This window comes from Camarhynchus parvulus, chromosome 6 (genome assembly GCF_901933205.1).
Source record: "Camarhynchus parvulus chromosome 6, STF_HiC, whole genome shotgun sequence".
Classification (NCBI taxonomy): domain Eukaryota; kingdom Metazoa; phylum Chordata; class Aves; order Passeriformes; family Thraupidae; genus Camarhynchus; species Camarhynchus parvulus.
In genome coordinates, this window is record NC_044576.1 from 33,272,711 (window position 1) to 33,295,416 (window position 22,706).

General features: G+C 45.4%; 1 protein-coding gene across 1 annotated transcript in view; it reads left to right on the forward strand.

Moving 5' to 3' along the window:
- The first annotated feature begins 493 nt into the window (after positions 1 to 493).
- The window catches only part of PTPRE (protein tyrosine phosphatase receptor type E), a 36,757-nt gene continuing 14,544 nt past the window's right edge, over positions 494 to 22,706 (forward strand). Inside the window, exons 1-10 of the mRNA XM_030951766.1 lie at positions 494 to 645; positions 5,302 to 5,411; positions 11,651 to 11,753; positions 11,970 to 12,043; positions 13,431 to 13,567; positions 18,608 to 18,698; positions 18,923 to 18,999; positions 19,112 to 19,148; positions 20,029 to 20,126; positions 22,126 to 22,245. Of these exons, the coding sequence (XP_030807626.1) occupies positions 494 to 645; positions 5,302 to 5,411; positions 11,651 to 11,753; positions 11,970 to 12,043; positions 13,431 to 13,567; positions 18,608 to 18,698; positions 18,923 to 18,999; positions 19,112 to 19,148; positions 20,029 to 20,126; positions 22,126 to 22,245 (999 nt within the window). The remainder of the gene's footprint in view (positions 646 to 5,301; positions 5,412 to 11,650; positions 11,754 to 11,969; positions 12,044 to 13,430; positions 13,568 to 18,607; positions 18,699 to 18,922; positions 19,000 to 19,111; positions 19,149 to 20,028; positions 20,127 to 22,125; positions 22,246 to 22,706) is intronic.

The following is a 22,706-nucleotide window of genomic DNA, read 5'->3' on the forward strand; positions in this document are numbered from 1 at the left end:
GAGCTCCCTGGGATGGTGGAAGGTGTCCCTGCCCATGGCAGGGGTGGGGTGGGATGAGCTTTAAGGTCCCTTCCAACCCAAACCATTCTGTGATTCCAATTTATGCCCAGACATTTTAAGGTAAGAAAGAACAACTGATAAATAGCTTGAAAGCCATTTACTTAATAAATGACATCACCTGCAACACTCAAAATACATTTAGTTTCACTGCCTCAAGTTCCTAAAAGACAGAGAATATTTAACCAAATTGTATTTTTTTAGACATGCTCTAAAACCATTCATGGTTCCAGCTTGATGTGAGTTCCTAATTTCCCTCATTCCTTTGGGAAAGGGAGGAGCTCTTCTCTTCCCAGGTGTTTTGTCATTGAAGGGAGCAGTTTTGGGAATGCTGCATGCAGCATGGCTTGCTTGCCCTGATGACATAATGGGGCAATAAAGCCCTAAGCACAAATGAGGTCATGGGAGAGCAATTCCAGTTAAACTGTAACCTGGGATGGGTCAGCAGACACGGTCCCTGACTTCTCTGAAGCCAGGGCTTCAGGAAAAGGAGAACAGCTGCAATCAGCCCAACTGGAAGTGGGAGCAGCTCCTGGTGCCTGGGATTGCAGCCAAGAGGGAGCTGCTGTGCCAGCTCACCTGCTCCAGGTAAGGGAACCCCCAGGCAGCTGGAAAAACAGGCACTGGGGCTTGGGATTCTTACCACGGAATCACAGAATGGTTTGGGTTGGAAGGGACCTTAGAGCCCAACCCATTTCATCCCTGGGCAGGGACACCTTCCACTGTCCCAGGGAGCTCCAGGCTGGGCTTGGGCACTTCCAGGGATCCAGGAACAGCCACAGCTGCTCTGGGGAATCTTTACAGGGACCAGCAGGGTGTTGGGATTTATGGGTGGAAAGCAGGAAGAGCAAAGAGAGAGGGTGAGTGTTGTCTCCTCATTCCCTTTTTGGTGTTTTTCTTGGTTTTTAAATTAAACTACCAAATTTTTGAGGTTGGCACTTGGTCTTGGTGGCCTATGGCTCTATCAGCCTACAGTGACAAGGCTTTTGTGTCTCTCATTTTTAATTCTGTTTTCTGAATTGACGGTGCTTATCCTTGCAAATGTGACTTCTGTAGCACTGAGAGGCTGGGGCAGGACCTGAGCTGGGGGGAAAACACAAATCCCACCAGTCTCTCCACTCTCCTCTGTGTTATCTGAGGTGTTTCTCTGATTTATTTTTCCTGCTTTAGGTGGATATCAGTTTAACCTGCTCTGAAGCAGCTGGTGCATCCCTGGGAAAAGGAGCAGGACTCAGATCTGTGGCAGGGCCACGTGACACACGGAGGTTTTGTTGGCCTATTTTCTTCTCCAAGCCCAGGTTTTACTCTTGAGCTGTCAGGTCAGATGAGGATTCAGTTCTGTGGCCAAAATAGAAATTAGCCATGTGTGGTAATCCATTAATCCCTGGAAAGAATGCCATTTATTCACGTTTTGGGGAGCTGGGCTGTCCTCACACTGCCTCCTCGGGCAGCAGGAGGAGCTGGCCAGAGGTGTCCCAGGCTGCTCTGATCCCTGAGCTGATCCCATTCCAGCTGCTTTCCAGCTGCTCTGGCTCCTTGGACAGGGAATCCATGGCTGCCCCATCCCTGAGAGTGCCCAAGGCCAGGCTGGATGGGGCTTGGAGCAGCCTGGGATGGTGGAGAGGTGAAGTCCCCTAGGCCTGTGAGGTGCTTTTCTGTTCAGTTGAAGAGAGAAACTTCTGAGCTTCTTTCCTTTTTAAAGGGACAAAGGATGGTTTTGTCGCTCCATCAACAGGGAGCACATTCCTATAGGAAGGTGTCCCAGAGCAGTAATAAAGAACAATAAAAATCAGTCCCTGTGGTTAAACCTGAGGTGCCTGAGCCATTCAGAATAGAATCGTGGAGTCATTTCAGATGGAAAAGCCCTCCAGGATCACCGAGTCCCTGCTGTGCCCTATCCCCACCTTGTCCCCACCCAGAGCCCTGAGTGCCACCTCCATGGATGGGCACTCCAAAGCTCCCTGGGCAGCCCCTGCCAGTGCCTGGCCACGCTTTCTGTGACAAAATTCCTCCTGATGTCCACCCTGAGCCTCCCCTGGCACCGTTTGAGGCCAATCCTCTTGTCCTTTTGCTGTTCCCCTGGGAGCAGAGCCCGGCCCGTGCACATCCAGGGAATAAAGACTGAATGCAGTAGGATATGAGTTGATAAATTCACTTTTTTTGTTTTAAAGGCAGTTCCTATTTCTTTTTTCAGGAGTTGCCCTACAGCAGAGCTGTGTAATAATAACAGTTTGTCTCTCCCTGGATCTTTTCCTTTGCACTTTTATCAACAAGAGGTTTCTTTTGTAGCACATGGTTGTCCTTCCCTGCTCAGCCCTGCTTTTCTCCCTGCCTGTTCTCTCAGGAGAGTTGTTACTATTTTTTCCTTCTTGTTTTACCAGGCTGTATCATGACTTTGTGCTTTTGTGAGTGAGGAGAATGTGGGAAATGCTGCTGTGCCTGCAGCAGTGGGTTTTTGCTGTTTTTTTTTGGTTCAGAAAATGGTAATGTTGCAGGCCTGTACGTGAAGGCCATAAATACAAATATAGAGTAAAACTCACTGTGTTTTTGTGGGATTTTTTGTGGGATTGCAGCTTGGGCACCTCCCCATCCACCCCAGTGGGAAGAGAAGGGACAGGATGAGAGGAAACAGCCTCAAGCTGTGCCAGGGGAGGTTTAGATTGGAAATTCGGGAAAATTTCCTCATGGAAAGGTTTGTCCAGGCCTGGCAGAGCTGCCCAGGGCAGTTTGGAGTCCCCATCCCTGGAGGGATTTAAAATCCATGTGGAGGTGGCACTGGGGACATAGGACAGTGGTGGCCTTGGCAGTGCTGGGAATGGTTGGATTTGATGATCTTAAAGGTCTTTCCCAGCCTTAATTCCATGATTTTCTGCTTGGTGCTGCTGAGCCCAGTCCTTTGCTTAGTCCATCCACCTCAGCTCTGCAGCTCCTGGATTCCCTTGGAGTTTTCCTCCTCCTCCTCTCTTCAGGAGCTGGGAATGCAAAGGGCTTTGGCCAAACCCAAAATCTCAGGATTTGCATAATCTTCGTGGCTGTGTTTATTTCTGATAAATTGAGGGGCACCACAGCGTGTTCCAGCCACCCTTTATCACATCCCAGAGAATTTTATGGTTTTTTATCACATCCCAAAGAACAGGGGTCTGGCAGGGAATTGGCATCTGGAAAACCCCCTGACAGGGATTTGGAGAGAAGCACTGATGTTCCTTTCGCTTTCTGCTCTCCTGGAAACCTTCCAGCAACTTCAATTATTCTGTGGCGTTTTTATTTTTTTTTTAAGGAGCTGGGTGTATTTTAAGGATGAGAAAGTGAACTCAGCGCTGCCTTGGAAAATCAGCCCCTGCCAGGATTGAGTACCCAAAATTCCAGTGGATTTCAGCAGCCTTTGCTGAGGGTGGGAGCATCCCAGCATTCAGCACCTCTTCCCTGTTAATTCCACTTTTATTCTGGCTTTATTCCACTTTTCCAAACCCTCCTTCCTTTCCCTTCCCTTCAGTTCCATTCAGTGCTGCTGTGTGTCCCAAGCTTTCTAATTATAAATATAATATAATTATAAATAGTTAATTTGGGACATTTATGTAATGCTCAAAAGGATGCAGGCACAGTTTGCAGTGAGGTGTTGAACACAATGAACTGTCTAATCCCAGGAATGGGATTGGGAAAGAATGGGATTGTAAAACCCCAAGAATGGGATTAGATTGTAAGACATTTAGGCTGCTTAAATTAGAAATAGTAGTAGAGGGAATTGAAGGAGTAAATTAGAAATAGTAGTAGAAGGAATTGAAGGAGTAAATTAGTAGCAAGCTGGACTGGGGGAAAAATTAAGAAAATAAAGTTTGATGGTAATAATATTTTAAAATATTTTTATTATTTTATAGTTAATAATAATATTTTAAATATTTTTATTTAATTTCTATTTTTTCACTTATTGTATTAGAAAAAAAAAATTGAGCTTCCCAACAGTGTATCCAAGGAATAGCCGCTGTGTGCTGAGTTTGAATTTACTCCTGGGTGTAGGACCAGGCTTTGGAGAGGCTGGGAATGACTGGGAATATTTCCCTTCTGAGTAACAGCCGTGAGAGCGATGCAAAGGTGGTGTGAAAGTTGTTGTCACGGGAGATTTCTCTATATTTGAGCTTATCCAGGGATTATTTCTGGTGGATTATCCCACTTTACATGGAAAGGCAGGATTTTCTAATGGTTATTCTAATGGCTGCCAAATTCCTGGGTTTTTTAGTGTGTTGTGAGGCAGGACTGTGTAATACCCTGTGGAAATTGTGCTGGTAAATTCAGTGTATTACCCTGAAACAGGGAGCTCTGGGGAGCAGCATTTCCAGGGACAGAATTTTAGCAGTGGCTGCAGAGCCACCCTCTGGATAAATCCTGCCACGAAGCAAAGGTTGTGTGAAATTGTTTCTAAATCAAACAGGACTGGCTGATGGCTGAGATGGGAGCCTCTCCTCATTAATCTGTTCATTAGGGATTGGATAAATCACAACAAATTAATAACAACATTTCTTTTCCACCTCTGTTTAGAGGGTTTGGACCTGTTTATTTATCTCCATCTATGAATTTCCCTGAATCAAGAGACAGCACGTTCTCATCACGCTTTTCCTCCAATTTTCTTCACACTGGAGATTATTTTCTGGTCTCACCAATGCTGAAATTCTGTGTTTAGAAAGCAGACTCAGCTGTGGCAAACATTCCCCCAAGGAATTCATCCATGGAGCCCCCCATCTGTGGCTAAGGGAGTCAAGTGGCATAAGGAAACCCTAAAAGTGTGTAAAAACTCTTAAAGGGACTCAGAGCTTTCTGGTGTTACTGGGCTGCTTGTGGTGAAAAACTTTTCCTCTTTGTTATGAATTTTCCTCTTATCTCTGGGGCTGACTCCCAGGACTGTTTCCTCAGTGTCCTCAGATGGCTTTTTTTATGGAGGGAGCATTTTTGCCCTGATTTCTGGTGTTGTCTGTGAGCCATACCTGAGTGTTGCCATTCTGTTGTTGGATTTAAAACCTCATCAAAACCTGAATATTTGGCGTGCACAAGTTGTATTTTCTTTTTCTTTTTGGATCAAAACTGAGCATTCAGTGCTGAGGTGACGGGAGAGTATAAAACAGGCTTTAAATAAATTTAAATTTCAAGCAAGCATTGCTTTTACTTTTAGCTTCCTTCTGCCACGAGGGGGGGAAAAAAACCCCATGATATCAATTTGACCTGAAAATTTATCTCTGCTTTGCTTCCTTGCAGGTCCAGGATGGAACATTCCTGCTCGCTCCTGCTGCTCTGTGTTAGTTTCATTTTTGCACGAGCCCTGCCACCCAATGGAACAGAGCTGCCCAAAACAACCACAGCCACCAGTAAGGAGTGACCTGGGGGGCAGGATGGGCATGGGGTGTCCCTGGGGGCTCAGTCCTGGATGTGTTTGCAGGACTTTGGCCCCACTGACACAGTTCTGATGGTGCCAGGTGTGCTCTGGGCTTGGCTGGCACGTGGGTGGCGTTGGGGTTTCACTTTCTCTTTGCTGTGGGAGGGTAAAGCATGGCAGAGGTGGGGGAGCTGCAGGGCCCAGGAGCTGCCAGGGGGGTCTGAGGGGATGTGGGCACAGATAACAGGAAATCAATTTTCATTAGACAGCAGGATGAATGGATTGAAACATCATAAGGAGCCTTGGCAGGAGTTCTGCGTTTTCATGCAAAGACTCAAGGAGGGTGTGAGGTGTCCTGTGGAGGGTCCTGCCAGGGGAGAAACAGGAGAGTTGTGGTTCCAGGAGCTGAGAGTGATCTCCTCCTCTCTTGATGCCTTGTGAAGCCTGACCGAGAGTAGAGACCGGGCAGAGTCACAGAATAAAGCAGGGATTGATTCCAAGGATCTCCTCCATGGACCCACCTTGGGCAGCACAAGAGCCCAGCCAGGGCTGCACCCAAGATGAACCAAAATGGCCCCAAAATGCACGAGCGGGCACGGGGTCTGTCACTGGGATCAGTTCTGCTCCATTTGCACCTTGCAGTTCATTGTCCCATTCCAGCTTTAGCCCCTGCAGTCCCACCCTGCTTGTTTTTCTCTCTCCAGCCCACGGTATTTGTGCTCTTGGGCTGAGATTTGGGTCATTTGTCCTTGGTGCCCAGCTGGAGCAGGAATTGTTTTGTCTCCCTGCTCTGTGCACAGAGCTCACCATCCCTGATGTGAACCCAGCCCCACACACTAAAGCAGCACAGAATGTGAAACACAGAAAAGCCAAACCTGAGGCATCACTCTGGGCCACCACAGCACCTCACATTCATCCTCATATCTGTTTGCAGAATTTCTTCCTCCTCAAACCCTCCCACAACCGTGTCCTGACACTGCCAGTGCTGGGGAGGAGCTTGTTCAGGGGAATTTGGGGGCTTTGAGGAAGTGCCCAAGGCCAGGTTGGGCAGGGCTTGGAGCACCCTGGCTTGGTGCAAGGTGTCCCTGCCATGGCAGGGTTAGGCTAGGATAATCTCTGAGGTCCCTTCCAGCCCAAACCAGGGAGGTGGAGCTGCTGATGTCCCCTATGAGCAATGTGACCACGTTTTGATGACTGTGCAGGTCACTGGTGTTGACACCCAGTGTTTCATAGAAGGCTGATTTGTTGCTTTATTTGCTTTTAATCTGTTTGTGAACTTTACACCCCTGGGGAAGGAGAGGAATCAAATGCCAGGCTGGGCTCATGGCCCCTTGGATTGTTTTGATTCTTGGTTGTAGTAATTTAAATGGAAATAGGGAAGATTTAGATGGGAAGAAAATGAGGGTGAGCAGCCCTGGCACAGGTGCCCAGAGCAGCTGTGGCTGCCCCTGGATCCCTGGCAGTGCCCAAGGCCAGGCTGGACATTGGGGATTGGAGCACCTGGGACAGTGGGAGGTGTCCCTGCCATGGCAGGGGTGGAACAGGATCATTTTGAGGGTCTTCCCATCCCAAACCAGTCTAGGATTTGCTGCTGATTCGGGTGTGAGCATTTGCCTTCTGCAGACTCTGACTGGAGCACTCCAGAGCTCAGCTGGGGAAGGGGAGGTGGGGGGACAGGGGCTCCTCCATCAGCAGTGACAATCTGAGTGTGGCTGTGCTGAGTGCTCCCAAAAAACCCAGATTATTCAAAGGAACAAAGCTTTAGCCGAGTGTGGATTTGCTAATTAATCCGTTTGAAGTATTGTCAAGTAGTTTTTGGTCCCTGCTTCTTGTCTGGCACCTGCAGCTGTAGAAAAACAAGTTACTAATATTGGGCTGTATATGTCAGAATATGGGAATTGAGAAGGGGAAGTCACTTGTTGTCTTTATCACTTCCCAGAATCTTAAATCCAACACAATTTGGAATTAAGCTCTGAAGATGAACAACACTGATGGCAAAACTCCCTTTGTTATTAAGTCTGATAATATGGATAAGAGTAATCTGATCATCCCTATTTTAATTAAATCTTTAATTTCAGTGATATGGTTCAGAAATGATTGGTGTGACTAAACTGTTTTTCCTAAATATCAAAGCCTTCCTGGCTCTGCAGTGAGGAAGAGTTTTGTCTGACAGGCAAGTTAGGTGCACCCTGAAAATTACATTGCTGCAGAAAGAGTACCAAGATAATTGGATTATCTAATAAATTTGATAGCCATTGAATTAATACAGCATTTTAAAATACAAAAATAAAGATTTTTGATTGAAGCATAAAGAAAACTCCATTTAACAGACTATGGGAAGAACTAAAAGAGCCTAAAAAAATCAGCTTTCCTTTTACATGCTAATTTGATGTGTGATCCCAAAAGATACCTTTGATTCTGAAAGGAATAGGTATAAATGATTTCATGTCATTATTTGAGCTGCCTTGATTTTTTCCAAGATTTGCTGAATTACAATGTCAGCTTTATTCTTATTTAAAACATGGTTACCTTGTCTGGATGGGTCGATTTTTAGCACTGCTGCCATTTTACCTCCTACAAGAACACCCTGAAATTGCAGCCATGAAATTGCTACCTTGAAATTTCCCTTTCAGAAAATGAGAATATTCTGGGCTTTACTGTACTGCTATTTACTGGAAATTTGCCCTGATCTTTACTGCAGGTATTTAACTGCATTAAATAAACGTAAACCATCAAACCACAGAATGGTTTGGGTTGGAAGGGAGCATCTAGTTCTGACTTCCAAGCTCATATTTATTAGGATTTGCATAAATAAATGTATATTTCCAGTAGAGACACCTCAATGCTCCCGGATCCTTGTTACAGACTGTTTATTCATGATACTGTCTGTGACCATCCTGTAGCTCCTGGTAATTCAAATATTTGTAAATTCCCCAGGATTAATCATAGTCTGGATTGTTTTACTTCCTCTTGTATTTTTACTTGTGGAGTCGTTGCAATGTGCAAGCAGCCTGGGAGCTGCAGTTGTAAACCTTTAAATACCTTTCCAAATGTTTACATTCCACTGGTATTTACTCCATGAGGTCTCCTGGTGCTTTTGAATCCTCACAATCCCTTCCCATCACCGATGTCTGAGCCTTCAGAGGGGATGAATTTATCAGAGGAGTTGCAGGTTAAAAGGCAGGAAAATGGGGCAGCTTTGGGGCTGCTCTTTAGTGCTGGTTCCAACTTCCAACAAGTCAGTGGCAATGTGAAAATAAGATTTTGTGTCTCTCCTCTCTGGAGAGACCCCAGCCAGGACACCGTGTCCAGCCCTGGGGAGGACCTGGAGCTGTGGGAATGAACCCAAATGTTCAGTGGGAGCCAAATGAGTGGGGATGAACCCAAATGTTCAGTGGGAGCCAAATGAGTGGGGATGAACCCAAATGTTCAGTGGGAGCCAAATGAATGGGGATGAACCCAAATGTTCAGTGGGAGCCAAATGAGTGGGGATGAACCCAAATGTTCAGTGGGAGCCAAATGAGTGGGGATGAACCCAAATGTTCAGTGGGAGCCAAATGAGTGGGGATGAACCCAAATGTTCAGTGGGAACCAAATGAATGGGAGCCAAATGAGTGGGGATGAACCAAAATGTTCAGATGGAGGAAAGGCTGGGAGAGCTGGGATTGTTCACCTAGAGAGCAGAAGCTCTGGGGTGACCTCAGTGTGGCTTTCCAGGGCCTGAAGGGGCTCCAGGAGAGCTGGGGAGGGATTGGGGAAGAGGATGGAGGGGCAGGACACAGGGAATGGCTCCCAGTGCCAGAGGGCAGGGATGGATGGGAGATTGGGAATTGGGAATTGTTCCCTGGCAGGGTGGGCAGGGCTGGGATGGAATTCCCAGAGCAGCTGGGGCTGCCCCTGGATCCCTGGCAGTGCCCAAGGCCAGGCTGGACACTGGGGCTGGGAGCACCTGGGACAGTGGGAGGTGTCCCTGCCATGGCAGGGGTGGCACTGGGTGATTTTTAAGGTCCCTTCCAGCCCAAAGCAATGTGTGACTCTGTAACACCCAGGAGGACCCAGAGCTGGGACTTCCCTGTGAGACCCGTGGTGGTGGTTTCATGGAGAAGATGAGGCAGCATCAGGAAACTGAGTTATGGAGAAGGAATCTGGCTCATTTTATTTGGTATTTAAATGCCAGGGGGATTCTCTGCAGACACTCAATTCCAAGAATTAGTTTGCAAAGCAGAACTTCAGAAATAGGTGGTTTCAGGTCAGGGGGTGGACGGGGTGACATTTAAAGGTCCCTCCAGGCCAGACTCAGAGTGTGTGAGTGCAGTGCCAGGGGGCCTGTGCTGGCTTTGCCCAGTGGCATTCAGCTCTGAGATGTTAAACTCACATTTACTGGTACTGGTGGTTCAGCTTCTCTTTTCCTGGCTGGGATTGAGCTTTCAGTGTTTGCCTGGGAATCACTTCTCCACAGGCACTCCAAAAATGGTGCAGCAGTTCTGTGAAAGGAAGAGAGGGGTGATTTTTTTTTTTTTTAATTGTGTAATTGTCTGAGGGAAATTTTAACTCCCTCGTGATGCAAACTTGTTGTTTCCCCTCTCATGTCATGGGTCTTGTCACAGAGCTAAAGAGAACCAGCACAAGCCCCCAAATCCTGCAGCATTCTGACATCCTCAGGGTGACATTTCTAACTCCATGCAAGTGGCTGCATTTTGTCTGCGAGGGACAGAACCAGGGATTTTTATTTTTTTTGTGTTTGTTTCCTTGCCAGCCTTGGCTTCCAGGCAGAGCTGCAGAACACCCCACAGAAGGTGTTGGGTGGTTATTCATCCTCACCCAGCCACTCCTTCCAGGAGTGATTTCCTGAACCCCTGCCAAGCTCCTGACTGCAGTTTTGTCATGCCTGTCACTTTTATCTTTGCACACCACCTCAAAGTCATCCCTCATGCCTTTTATTGCCTTCCCTGTCTCTGGGTTATGACGTTGATTTATGAGCCTCTGTGAGTCCTGAGCTCACCTGTGCCTCTCCAGGAATTTTCCCCCATGCCCTCACACCCTGTGGAGCACCCAGAGAGTTTCCAGCTGCTCCCAACACTCAGATGGTTTTGTAGCCATCAATTCTGGGTGTTTATCTGATCCACATGAATCCTTTCTGGATTACTGCAGGTGTTGCCTACTCCTAAATTCCTAAATATATTTTTTTTAATCCCAGAATTGTTTGGGATGGAAGGGAACTTAAAAATGGCAGGGACACCTTCCACTGTCCCAGGGTGTCCAAGCCCTGTCCAGCCTGGCCTTGGGCACTGCCAGGGATCCAGGAACAGCCACAGCTGCTCTGGGAATTCCATCCCAGCCAGGAATTCCCTCCCAATATCCCATCCAACCCTTCTGTCAGTCAGCTCTCAAAGACCACTGTAGGAATGAGAAAAAAACTCCTTGAAGTGTATAAATGTAGTTTAAAAGAGGAAAAAAAAATCTCAAATACCAGCAGCAGCAGAAATTGCCTTAATTTTGGAAGAGTGGTTGTAGGGTTGTGTTTTGCTTGCTGAAGGTTCAGACTGGGAGTTTGGCTTCCTTAAATAAAACATGTTGGGTTTTTAATGATTTTAATCTGTTCTGTATTGAATTATTCAGTAGAACGAAAAGGTTCCAGAAGCATAATGAAAGTGAAAGGTAAAGAGACACTTCCACAAAACACTGTGAACACAAGGGTGAGACTCAGAGCTCGTACCAGATATAACAAAGATGTTCTTTAATCTCCATTCCGAGACAAATGTCATTATTCCTGCTTGTTCTTATGTTTATATAGAATTTCAGTGAATAAAATCTCTTAGAATTTCAGTGAATAAAATCTCTGTGAAAGGTGGCATTTTATATATATATATATATGAAAGGTGGTTTAGAAGCAGCTGATGTGCATTAGGGCACTGCAGCAAACCTTTGAATGGGCTTCAAATTCAGCTTGGTACCTTATAGCTGTTCAGCTTTCTCTGATTACAGGGAAGCTGAAAAATATCTTGGATTTTCTCAGCAGCACTGGTTTGGTTGTGCTTTTGACAGGGGAGAAAAATCTAAAAAATAATAAAAATTAACTTTCAATTTTAGTTTTGCCTGTGTCAGGTATTGTGAAGCTTTTAGTAAATAGAGGCAGATAATTGGGCAGGATTTTTGGTGCCTTAAGCACAGTTTTTGTGCCAGATGAGGCAATCCACGTCTCATATTCCACATTTCTTGTTCCATCCCCAGACTCCACTGAGGAGAACACCTTGCACAAGGAGCTGCTGACTTCCCTGCTGATCCTGGTGCTGGTGGTGATCATTTTCGTGGTGCTGGTGGGGTATTTTTTCAGGTGGGTGGTTTTTTGTGGGCTCAGCCCATCCTTTCTCGGAGCCCTCCCACGGAAGCAGAAGCGAGGCAGAGCCTCGTGCCTGCCCTGCTCTCCCTGCCAGCATGAACAGAAAGAGCTTCTCCAGAATTACACTGTCTGTAAAAAGGGCCTGGGGGGGAATGCTGCTGTTGGCTCTTGCCAGAATTGTGGATTGATGTGGTGCCTCTGTTGTTCCAGGTTCAGGAGACACAGGAAAGCTGTGGTCAACTCCGGGGACAAGAAGATGCCAAATGGGATCTTGGAAGAACAAGGTATGGGCAGATTTGCTTTCAAACTCTCACTTTTATTTCTGTCTTTAATTCAAAATTACTCAGTGTTTGCTTTTGTTTCTGATATAAGTGACAGGGTTGTTGTTACAGAGAAAAGAGTCTGAAAAAATACAATCACAAATAGTTTGGATTGGAAGAGACCTTAAACTCATCCAGTTCCAACCCTGGTGCCATGTACAGGGACATTTCCAGCCCTTGGTTGTCCCCTCCAAGCTGGCCTTGGACTGGAGATCCATATTTAGAAATACTCAAGCAGTCTTTGGAAAATCTTAACTTTCAGTTGCTGCTTTGAAATAGGTTTCACTTTGTGATGCAGCAAATGTTTCTGTGTAAAACCTGCCTGGGCTCTTTGGAGATGTTTTACCAGGGTGCCAGCTGAGATCCACGTTTGTGACACTGTCATCCTTGTATCTGGAGAAGGAATTGCAGGATTTCTTCTTAAAATGGGGGAAAAGTCCTTAACACTGTGATCTATATCTGGAGAAGGAATTGCAGGATTTCTTCTTAAAATGGGGCAAAAAGTCCTTAACACTTTGTGAATACACTGGGTGCTTTCTGAACGTGAGGCAGGGGGTTGAGATGGGGCAGTTTGAAGCCAGAGGCGCTGAAATAAAACTCTCTGAGGAGTTCCAAGTGTTTCCCCCTGGTTTGAGTTGTGCTGGGTTTGTTTCTGCCCGTGGGGAACCCCAGGCTGGCTCCTCTGTGGGGCCCAGCTCAAACCTGGGAGGGCTGGGCAGGTTGTTCTAATCACAACCCAGAGAGAAATGATCAAGTTAAAGATAAAATAATCAATCTGTGGTTTGTGTCAGCTCTGCTTGACCATGTGTGAAGGGGTGAGTGAGCTGAAGAGGGTGACAGTCAGAGGAAAAGCCAAAAACCTAAAAATACCCATCAGCTTCCTGCTGGGGTGTTCCTGTGCACGGGGCAGCAGCTCCTCTTGGGGCACAGCTTCTGTTGGCTGCCAAGTTACAGCTAAATTATTTTTTGTTGTTATTATTATTAGCATTATTTCCCCTTGAAATGAAATAATCTGGCAGCACCTCCTTGGTGATAGGTACCAAAAGCTGTCCTTGCCCTGTCAGCAGAAAGAGCCTTCTCCTTTTCTGAATAAAACTTGGTCACTTTCTAATCCAGTGTAAACAGAGAAATCATTCTTTTCACCAGCTCTAGTTCTTCTTGATACCATTATGCTCTCAAAGCAGCCACTTGGCCTATGATTTGGTGTTTTAATTTCCTCTAAATCCCCTTTAGCAGCTCAGAGTGTCATGGCAGCAGTTTGCTTTGGCGTCTCTCAGCACCAAGATGAATTTGTAGCTGGGATCTGTGGCCGTGGCCATGCCTTTAACACACGCTGCCCTTGTGCTGACAGAACAGCAGCGGGTGATGCTGCTCAGCAGGTCTCCCTCGGGCCCCAAGAAGTATTTCCCCATTCCTGTGGAAAACCTGGAGGAGGAAATCCGGATACGCTCGGCCGACGAGGGGAAACTCTTCAGGGAGGAGTTTAATGTAAGTTTTTACACGTGGATGGCTGAAAATGGGGGAAAAACCAAAATATCCGTGAACATCTATAATTCTGTGGTTGGTGCATGATTGGTGCTGTTCCTACAGGTTCTGTGGTGTGTGGGGACTTTTCATCTGGATAAAACCTGGAGTTTTTACTGATTTCTGATGCTGAATTGGTATTATATGAACTGTTTGCTTCTTGCTAGCATTTAAAGAAAGTCTTCAGTGTTTGCCTGAAGCTGGAGGACAGGAACATTGAATATAAACCTGTTCAGCATTGATTTTCATGATGGTGCTGGGGGATTTGGGGGGATCTGGGTGTTTCACCCTCACGGGAAATACTTAGAGGAGACAACACAGTGTGGCCTTAATATTGTCCTGGTGAGATTTGACTTGTTTTTTCCTGATAATTTGACTGTTTGCTCTTGGTTGCCATCCCAGCACTCCCCTCTTTGCAGCACAGAGTTTCTGTGAGGTGTCTCAGCTCACAGGGCTCTCCTGTTGAGCGTGGCCTTGGGCAGGATTTTGTGGTTGTAGGGATGAGCTGCACCTGGAGCCTGTGCTGAGCTCCTGCAGGATTCCTGTGGAGAAACAACACCAGGAGTCTGAGTTTGGGGGCCTTTTCCAGATTTTTTATGACTTCACTTCCCTCCACAGCAGAAGCAGAGCAGGAGTTTAAATGTCAGGCGTGGATTTGTGAGAGCCAAGGCACGTGTTGATTAGGCAGGCTGTTGAGTTACCTTCTTAATTGGGAGCATATTTAGAGCTGCAGTTTGGTTGATGATAAATTTAAACCACAGATTTTTGCCTTATCACACAGGGAGCATTGTAGAAATTCTCCTCAAAGCTGAAAATGAAAGTGAGGACCAGCCTGACACGGTGCGCGCTGGTGAATTTTGACTCTCCTGGTGAATTTGCTCTGAGGTTCAGAGTGAAACAAACCATCTGTTTTCATTTTTAAGCCCTTCTTTGCTTTGGTAATTTTCTGCCCCATGCTGTGAGCATGTGGGATTCTGCCCACACCCAAAAACCTGGGGTCTGATCCCCGAAAATGAGCAGTGGTGGGGTTGATGCTCAATGTGGTTTTTTTCCTGCGGCTGGATGAGCTGTCTGCTCCAGCCTGGGAGGGCTGGAAGTGTCCCAGGCCAGGCTGGACAGGACTTGGAGCAGCCTGGGACAGGGGAAGGTGTCCCTGCCATGGCAGGGGTGGCACTGGGTGGGATGTGAAAGATCCTCCCAACCCAAACCATTCCATGATGCTCTGGTTCTGTGCCTCAGCCCTGCCCTGGGGATGCTCCAGGGATCTCTGCCCACTCCACAGCCCACATGTCAGGGGCCAGGCATCCCTGGGAATGCAGATACAGGAGCTCCCGTGGGAACTAGGGACAAATTTGGGCTGAGAATGGTGAGTTCTGGGAGCCAGGCACATGCACCAACCTGAGGAGTTTGGTCCCAAGTGATTTTTTTGGTAAAAAGAAACCAGACATTAAAAGATGAAGACACCCAGCAGGGAGAAAAGAGTTTTGAGGACAGTTCCTGACTTTGAGGACAGTTCTCTTGGATTTATGTGCTAATGGTGTTCTCCAGCAGCTTGGATTTTGTCCTTAAAGCCTGCATGACCCTTAAGAGGTCCATTGCACCCCTTGGACACACCAGAATAGCAGAGGCTCCTTCTTTTTTTATGTGATTCCTTTGTGAACATTGGGCACTGGCAGAGTGTGTTCTTTCTTCATAGGAAAAAAAAAAGAACAAAAAATTGAAATAAAATTGATTCCTTTCTGTAAAGCCCCCACCTCTGTTGATCATCCCTGGAAGTTTGGGATTACCACCTTGATTTTCAGATGAATTACTGAAAAGCTTCCCCTTAGAGCTTTCTTTTGAAATTTGAATTCTGGCTTGATTAAGACATCCCTGTGGCTCCTCCAGTGCTAAAAAAGGAGGAAATGTGCTGATCCTGGCTGGGCTGAGCCTCTCAGAGCTCCAGTGGGAGTTTAGGGTCAGTGCCTGGGGGTCAGGCCAGGGTGGGGTGGCACAGACGAGGCAGGACCCGTCAGCTCCTCGTGATTCAGGGTGCAGGAGGGAGGATTTGGGAGGATGTGCTGAGGAGCAGCAGGGGTGATTCATTCACATCCTCCCTGTGGGTGCAGCAGGAGCTGGGCTCTGCCCGGGGCTCAGCACCCACCCTGGGCACCAGGAGCTGCCTGGGCCCTGCAGGGCTCAGCAGCAGAGATCTGGCCAAAGATAATTCTTTTAAATGGATTTTTCATTTCAGCCCTGGCCCCCCCAGCACACAGGGAACCCTGCACTCATGGTTTGCTGGGGTTGTTGTGGCACATGGAACTGTGAATGGGAAAGAGAGGAGGGTTGTGATGGTGGTCACAGGGGTCTTGTGTTGAAGGAAGACACGAGAATGTTGACTCCATGCTCAGAAGGCTTGATTTATTATTTTATGATATACATTACATTAAAACTATACTAAAAAGAATAGAAGGAAAAGTTGCATCTTAGAAGGCTAGCTAAGCCAAGAATGGAAAGGAAAATGAATAATAAAGGTTTGTGTCTGGGACAGAGAGTCCAAGCTAACAGGGCTGGGATTGGCCATTAATTATAAACATCTAAGATGGGCCAATCACAGATGCACCTGTTGCATTCCACAGCAGCAGATAATCAATGTTTGCATTTTGTTCTTGAAGCCTCTCAGCTTCTCAGGAAGAAAAAATCCCAAGAAAGGATTTTTAATGAAAAGATGTCTGCGACAGAGGGTGAAAGAGGGCTGAGGAAAAAAGCTGCTGTCAGGAAAATCCAGAACTTCTCTGGCTGTTAATTGAAAATTGGGTGCCTGACTTGAAGTTTGAAGAGGTTGTGGTTAAAAAGATAATTATTTCATAGGGTCACAGAATGGTTTGGGTTGGAAGGAGCTTGAAGTTCATCCAGTTCCAACCCCTTGCCACGGACAGGGACACCTTCCCCTATTTCTTTTTTGGTTTTGTGTTTCATAAATGTGCTTCAGTCAGCAAAATGGGCTGATAAAAAGCCACGGGCTACATTCAGATGAGGAATTAAGCAGTCTGACAGCAGCCTTCTTCCTCAGCCCTCTTTCAGCCTCCTCTCTTCTCCATTCACAGCCCCATAAACCAAACGCAGGAGTGCAGGGTGGTGTTCCCTGTGTGCTGGGGCTCAGGGCTGCCCGTGCCCCCTGTGTCCCCCTGTGTCCCCCTGTGTCCCCCCTGTGTCCCCCCGGCCCCCTGTGCAGTTCTGGGGATCCCAGCCCTGCTCTGCCAGCCTGGCAGGCCCTGCCCACGTTTGTCCTTGCCCTGTGGGACTCAGCCTGGCAGGGGGAGCGCAGGGGGCACAAGGTGCTGCTGCCTTCCCACACTGCTGGCATTTTACCTCACTGGGCTCCACCCTGCTGCCCCTGGGGCTTTTGGAGCTCGGCTTAAGGAACTTCCTGAAATCCACTTAAAGAACTTCTCAAATTCTGGTTCTGCTTTGGTCCATTTGCAGTGGCAGCATCTCAGCTGTGGAGGAGCTCCACCTTGGGCACCTCCTTGCTTTCATCTTCACCCTCTTCTCTGTTTTTTCCTTTGGTTTATTGCCCTCCATGGCTGGTTGGTTATTTTTAACCCAGACTAAATTTACCTGCGCTCAGAACTTGACTCACGCTGCATAAAAACCCTTTATTTTTTATGGGTTAAAATGATTTTAACCCAATAATAAAAAATATTCTATTAATAATGAATAATGTAACAATAATATTCAATAATAATGTGCAATAATATGATATATTTTATATCATATATAATACTATAATATAATTATATTATTATAATAGATAATATAATATAACATCTTGCATATTGTATATTATATAGTATATAGTATACAGTATATATATTATATTATATTATTATATTATATAATATATATAATTATATATTATATATTATGTGGTATTTTATTATTAATAAATAATGTAATAATAATATTCAATAATAATGTGTAATAATATGATATATTTTTATATCTTTATATATAATACTATAATATAATTATAGTATTATAATAGATAATATAATATAACATTGCATATTGTATATTATATAGTATATAGTATACAGTATATATTATATTATATTATTATATAATATAATATATATAATTATATATTGTATATTATATAGTGTTTTATTATTAATAAATAATGTAATAATAATATTCAATAATAATGTGTAATAATATGATATATTTTTATATCTTATATATAATACTATAATATAATTATATTATTATAATAGATAATATAATATAACATATTGCATATTGTATATTATATAGTATATACTATATATTTTATATTATATAGTATATAGTATATATTATATAGTATATAATGTATAGTATATAATTTATTAATATTATATTATAATTAATATAATATAGCATATTCTAATAATATAGAATTATAATATTATAAGATTATTATATTATCATTATTTATAATATGACAAATATATAATTTGTATTGTATATTCTTCGTATATTTATATTGCTATTATTTATTATAATATAAAAATTAATATAATAAATTTCTATTTATTTATTATATAATTTATTTTCCCTTCCTCCTTTCCACCCAGGGCTGGGCCCTCACGTGCAGAGCTGAGCAGGATGTTGGATTTGTGATGCCCTGAGCAGTGGATGAAGGGCTCAGCCCAGCCCTGTTCCTGTGGCTCAGCCCAGCCCCTGTGGCTGCCCTCAGTGGCTCTGAGTCACCGTGGCAGATGGCAGCTCCAGGCAGCAGCTCCGAGTTGAACAATTTGCTAAACAACTGTGATCTCGGAGGGAAACGATTCCCTCTCTCTCCCCAGCTGCTGAACTCCTTGTCTGGAGTCAAACCTGCCAGGATAGAGAGGAATTAAAGTTATTGGGGGAAAAAGTTGAAATATATTTAGTGTTGTTGGATGCAAATTTTCCCTAAGCTGTGTGCAGTCAAAGTCACTTGTTTTCTAACACATTGACTCTGTATCTTTTGGTTTTTTTCAGTCATTAACGTCTGGATATGTGCAGGGAACGTTTGAAATGGCAAATAAGGAGGAAAACAGGGAGAAGAACAGATACCCCAACATCCTGCCATGTAAGCCATTCGCTTTTCTTTTAAACCAGACAATTCATTTTGGCACTGAGCAGGCTGCTGGTGCTGCTCACGTGCTGCAAACACTCAAATAACAATTTCACTGGTCAGAAATGCTGTTCATGTTGTCTGTGTTTGGGAACTCTGTGCCTTTCCAGCCCTCCTGCTTGCAAGGAAATACCGTATTTCACATTTACTAACTGGCCAATGCCCTTCTTTTCTTTCAGATGATCATTCCAGAGTGATTTTGACCCAAATTGATGGAGTCCCACCTTCAGACTACATCAATGCATCATACATAGATGTGAGTTGAGGGCTGCCCACAGCTGGCCAAACTTTGGCCATTAAAGAAGTAATTCTCTGCTAGCACACCTCGGCCTTTCACCTTCTAACTGCTGTGGCATTTATTTCCACAGGGTTACAAAGAAAAGAATAAATTTATAGCAGCACAAGGTAACTCCTTCTCATTTCTCTCTTCTCTATAGCTCAGGGCTGAGCACATTTAATGACAGATGTGGTGGAGAGGTTGTTTTTAGCTGCACGTGGTGGTCAGGGGGACGCTGGGTTTGGAGGTTACGGCTGAAATGAACTTGAGATGTGTGTGAGGTGAGCAGCTGCCTCCAGGCAGTTCTGTAGGTTCTGCTCTGGCAGGGGCTCATTTCCCCCTCCTGACCCTCTTTGCTGGAAACAGTAGTTAAAGTAGTTAAAAGATTAAATAATAATTTAAGATTTAATGTGTTAGAGACTCTTCCAGTGCCTAAGGGGCTCCAGGAGAGCTGGGGAGGGACTGGGGACAAGGGATGGAGGGACAGGACACAGGGAATGGCTTTAAGCTGACAAGGGGTAGATTTAGATGGCATTTGGGGAATAAATTGTTCCCTGTGAGGGTGGGCAGGCCCTGGCCCAGGGTGCCCAGAGCAGCTGGGGCTGCCCCTGGATCCCTGGCAGTGCCCAAGGCCAGGCTGGACACTGGGGCTGGGAGCACCTGGGACAGTGGGAGGTGTCCTTGCCATGGCAGGGAGTAAAAAGTAAATTATTAAATGATTTAAATGATCTTTAAAGTCCTTTCCAACTCAGACCATTCTGTGATTCTATGAGTGGTATTTCAAAAGAGGAGATTCCTTCTGAAAATGTAGATTTGGGTTCATGATGATGTAAAAGAAAACAAGAGGGGGGGTTATTTAGTGCATAAATATAGAAATTTGGTAGATTCCAAAGCTGTGCAGGTGTAGCAGACACAGCTGTGGGCGGGTGCCCAGGGCAGGCTGTGGGACTGCTCTGGGATCTGCCCCATCCAGCCCCTGTCCTGAGCAGTTCCCTGTTCTGTCTGCAGGCCCCAAGCAGGAAACAGTCAATGACTTCTGGAGGATGATCTGGGAGCAGAAATCAGCCGTTATTGTCATGTTGACCAACCTGAAAGAAAGAAAGGAGGTAAGGAGCTTTCACCCTGCTCTGGATGTCCCCTGTGCTCCAAGAGCAGTCCTGGCTGCTCACGGTCTGACCAGGTGCATTTCTCACCACTTCCTGCCCTGCACAGCTGAGTTTCTGCTCCAAAATGCAGTTTTCATTTCTAAAATACTCATTTATGTCAGGTGATCTCAGGGAGAAAATTCTGATGGACAATTGTGTCCTGCATAGCCCAGGGCCAAAGGAAAACTCCTGTGGTTTTATCCCAGTGTAAGGCAGCACTTCTGGATGGGATTGATTAGGAAGGAAGATAAAAACTCGGCTCATTTTCCTGAGTGCTAGGTTTCAAAATGCACAGTTTGTCAACTAAACAAAGACAAATGAAGGCTTCTGTGTTGTGAGGGTGCTGCTGTTCCTTCCTGTGCCCCCCTCCTCCCCTGAGGATGGGCATTCCTTGTTTTCCTCCTGGTCTTGATTTTCCTGCACTTTCACTGCAGCTTGATGAAGCTCAAACAGCAAAGCCAGGCCATGAGGGACAATTCCCAGTGGGAGAAGCCAGAACTGTTAAATCTGGATATTCCTGATGGCTCCAAAGCAGAACTGCTTTGAATTTCTCAGTGTCTGCAGCTAAGGCTCCAAATCAGAGTGAAAACCCCACAGACCCCACAGTTGGACACCCTGTAACAAAGCTGCCAAACTGAAACAAAAGCTGTGGGGTCTGAGTTGTTAAAAAAACAATTCAAAGCTGTTCTCACCTTCTCTGCATCAGTTTAAGAAGCAGTAGCAGGGTGCTGAAGTTGTGCCAGATAAGGAGCTCTGCACACTCCCAGCTGTGCTCGCCTTCCCTGGAGCCAGCTAGGAGAGCGTGGCAGGGAAAGCAAAGTCAGGGTGATAAAATTCCCTGGGTTTGGTTCTGAAATCCCCCGGGTTTGGTTCTGAAATTCCCTGGGTTTGGTTCTAAGATTCCCTTTGCTTGATTCTGAAATTCTGTGGGTTTGGTTCTAAAATTCCATGGGTTTGGCTCTGAGATTGCCTGGGTCTGGCTCTGAGATTCCCTGGTTTTGGTTCTGAAATTCCCTGTGCTTTGCTCTGAAATTCCCTGTGCTTTGCTCTGAAATTCCCTGGGTTTGGCTGTGTAATTCCCTAGGTTTGGCTGTGAAATTCCCTGGGTTTGGCTGTGAAATCCCCCGGGTTTGGCTCTGAGATTCCCCAGGTTTGGTTCTAAGATTTCCTCGGTTGGGTTCTGAAATTCCCTGTGCTTGGTTCTGAAGTTCCCTGGGTTTGGTTCTGAAATTTCCTGGGCTTAGTTCTGAGATTCCCCATGCTTGGCTCTGAAATTCCCTGGGTTTGGTTGTGAAATGCCCTGGGTTTGGTTCTAAGATTCCCTTTGCTTGGTTCTGAAATTCCGTGGGTTTGGTTCTAAAATTCCGTGGGTTTGGTTCCAAGATTCCCTGGGTCTGCCTCTGAGATTCCCTGTGCTTGGTTCTGAAATTCCCTGGTTTTGGTTCCGAAATTCCCTGTGCTTTGCTCTGAAATTCCATGTTTTGGTTCTAAGATTCCCTGGGTTTGGTTCTAAAATTCCCTGGGTTTGATTCTGAGATTCCCTGGGTTTAGTTTTGAAATTCCCCATGCTTTGCTCTGAAATTCCTGGGGCTTGGTTGTCAAATTCCCAGAGTTTGGTTCTAAAATTCCGTGTGTTTGGCTCTGAAATTCCCTGGGTTTGGTTCTAAAATTCTGTGGTTTTGGCTCTGAAGTTCCCTGGGTTTGACTCTGAAGTTCCCTGTGTTAGGCTCTGAAATTCCGTGGGTTTGGTTCTGAAACTCTATGTGTTGCCTGTGCTTGGCTCTGAAATTCTGTGGGTTTGGTTGTGAAGCTCCCTGGGTTTAGTTGAGAAATTTCCCATGCTTGGCTCTGAAATTCTCTGGGTTTGGTTCTAAGATTCCCTGGGTTTGGCTGTGAAATTCCCCGTGCTTGGCTCTGAAGTTCCCCGTGTTTGGCGCTGAAATTCCATGTTTTTGTGCAGGAGAAGTGTTTCCAGTACTGGCCTGACCAGGGCTGCTGGACGTACGGCAGTGTCCGTGTGTCCGTGGAGGATTCCATGGTGCTGGTGGATTACACCATCCGCAAGTTCTGCGTGCACTCGGTGAGGCCCCGGCTGCTCCCGGCCTTCCCTCTGCCCTGGGGGATGGAGAAAACCTCAAATGTTCCTTGCAAGGAATTGAGGCTCTTTGAGAAATCAGAATTTCAGAAATTGGGCTGATTTTTAGCCAAAAACCACATAGTGATCTAGGCTAAATAACTGTGTGTTGTTGGTTTTGCTATTGTAAATTCACTTTTACCATCTATTAATCATAAGGATTTTAATATATTTGTAATCACTTCTAGCTACTTTTAAAACACCCACATAGTGATTTAGGCTAAAAAACTGTGTGGTTGTTGGTTTTGCTATTGTAAATTAACTTCTACCAATTGTTAATCACAAGGATTTTAATATATTTATAGTCACTTCTAACTTCTTTTAAAACAACTACATAGTGATTTAGGCTAAATAACTGTGTGGTTTTTCGTTTTGCTATTGTAAATTCACTTTTACCATCGTTAATC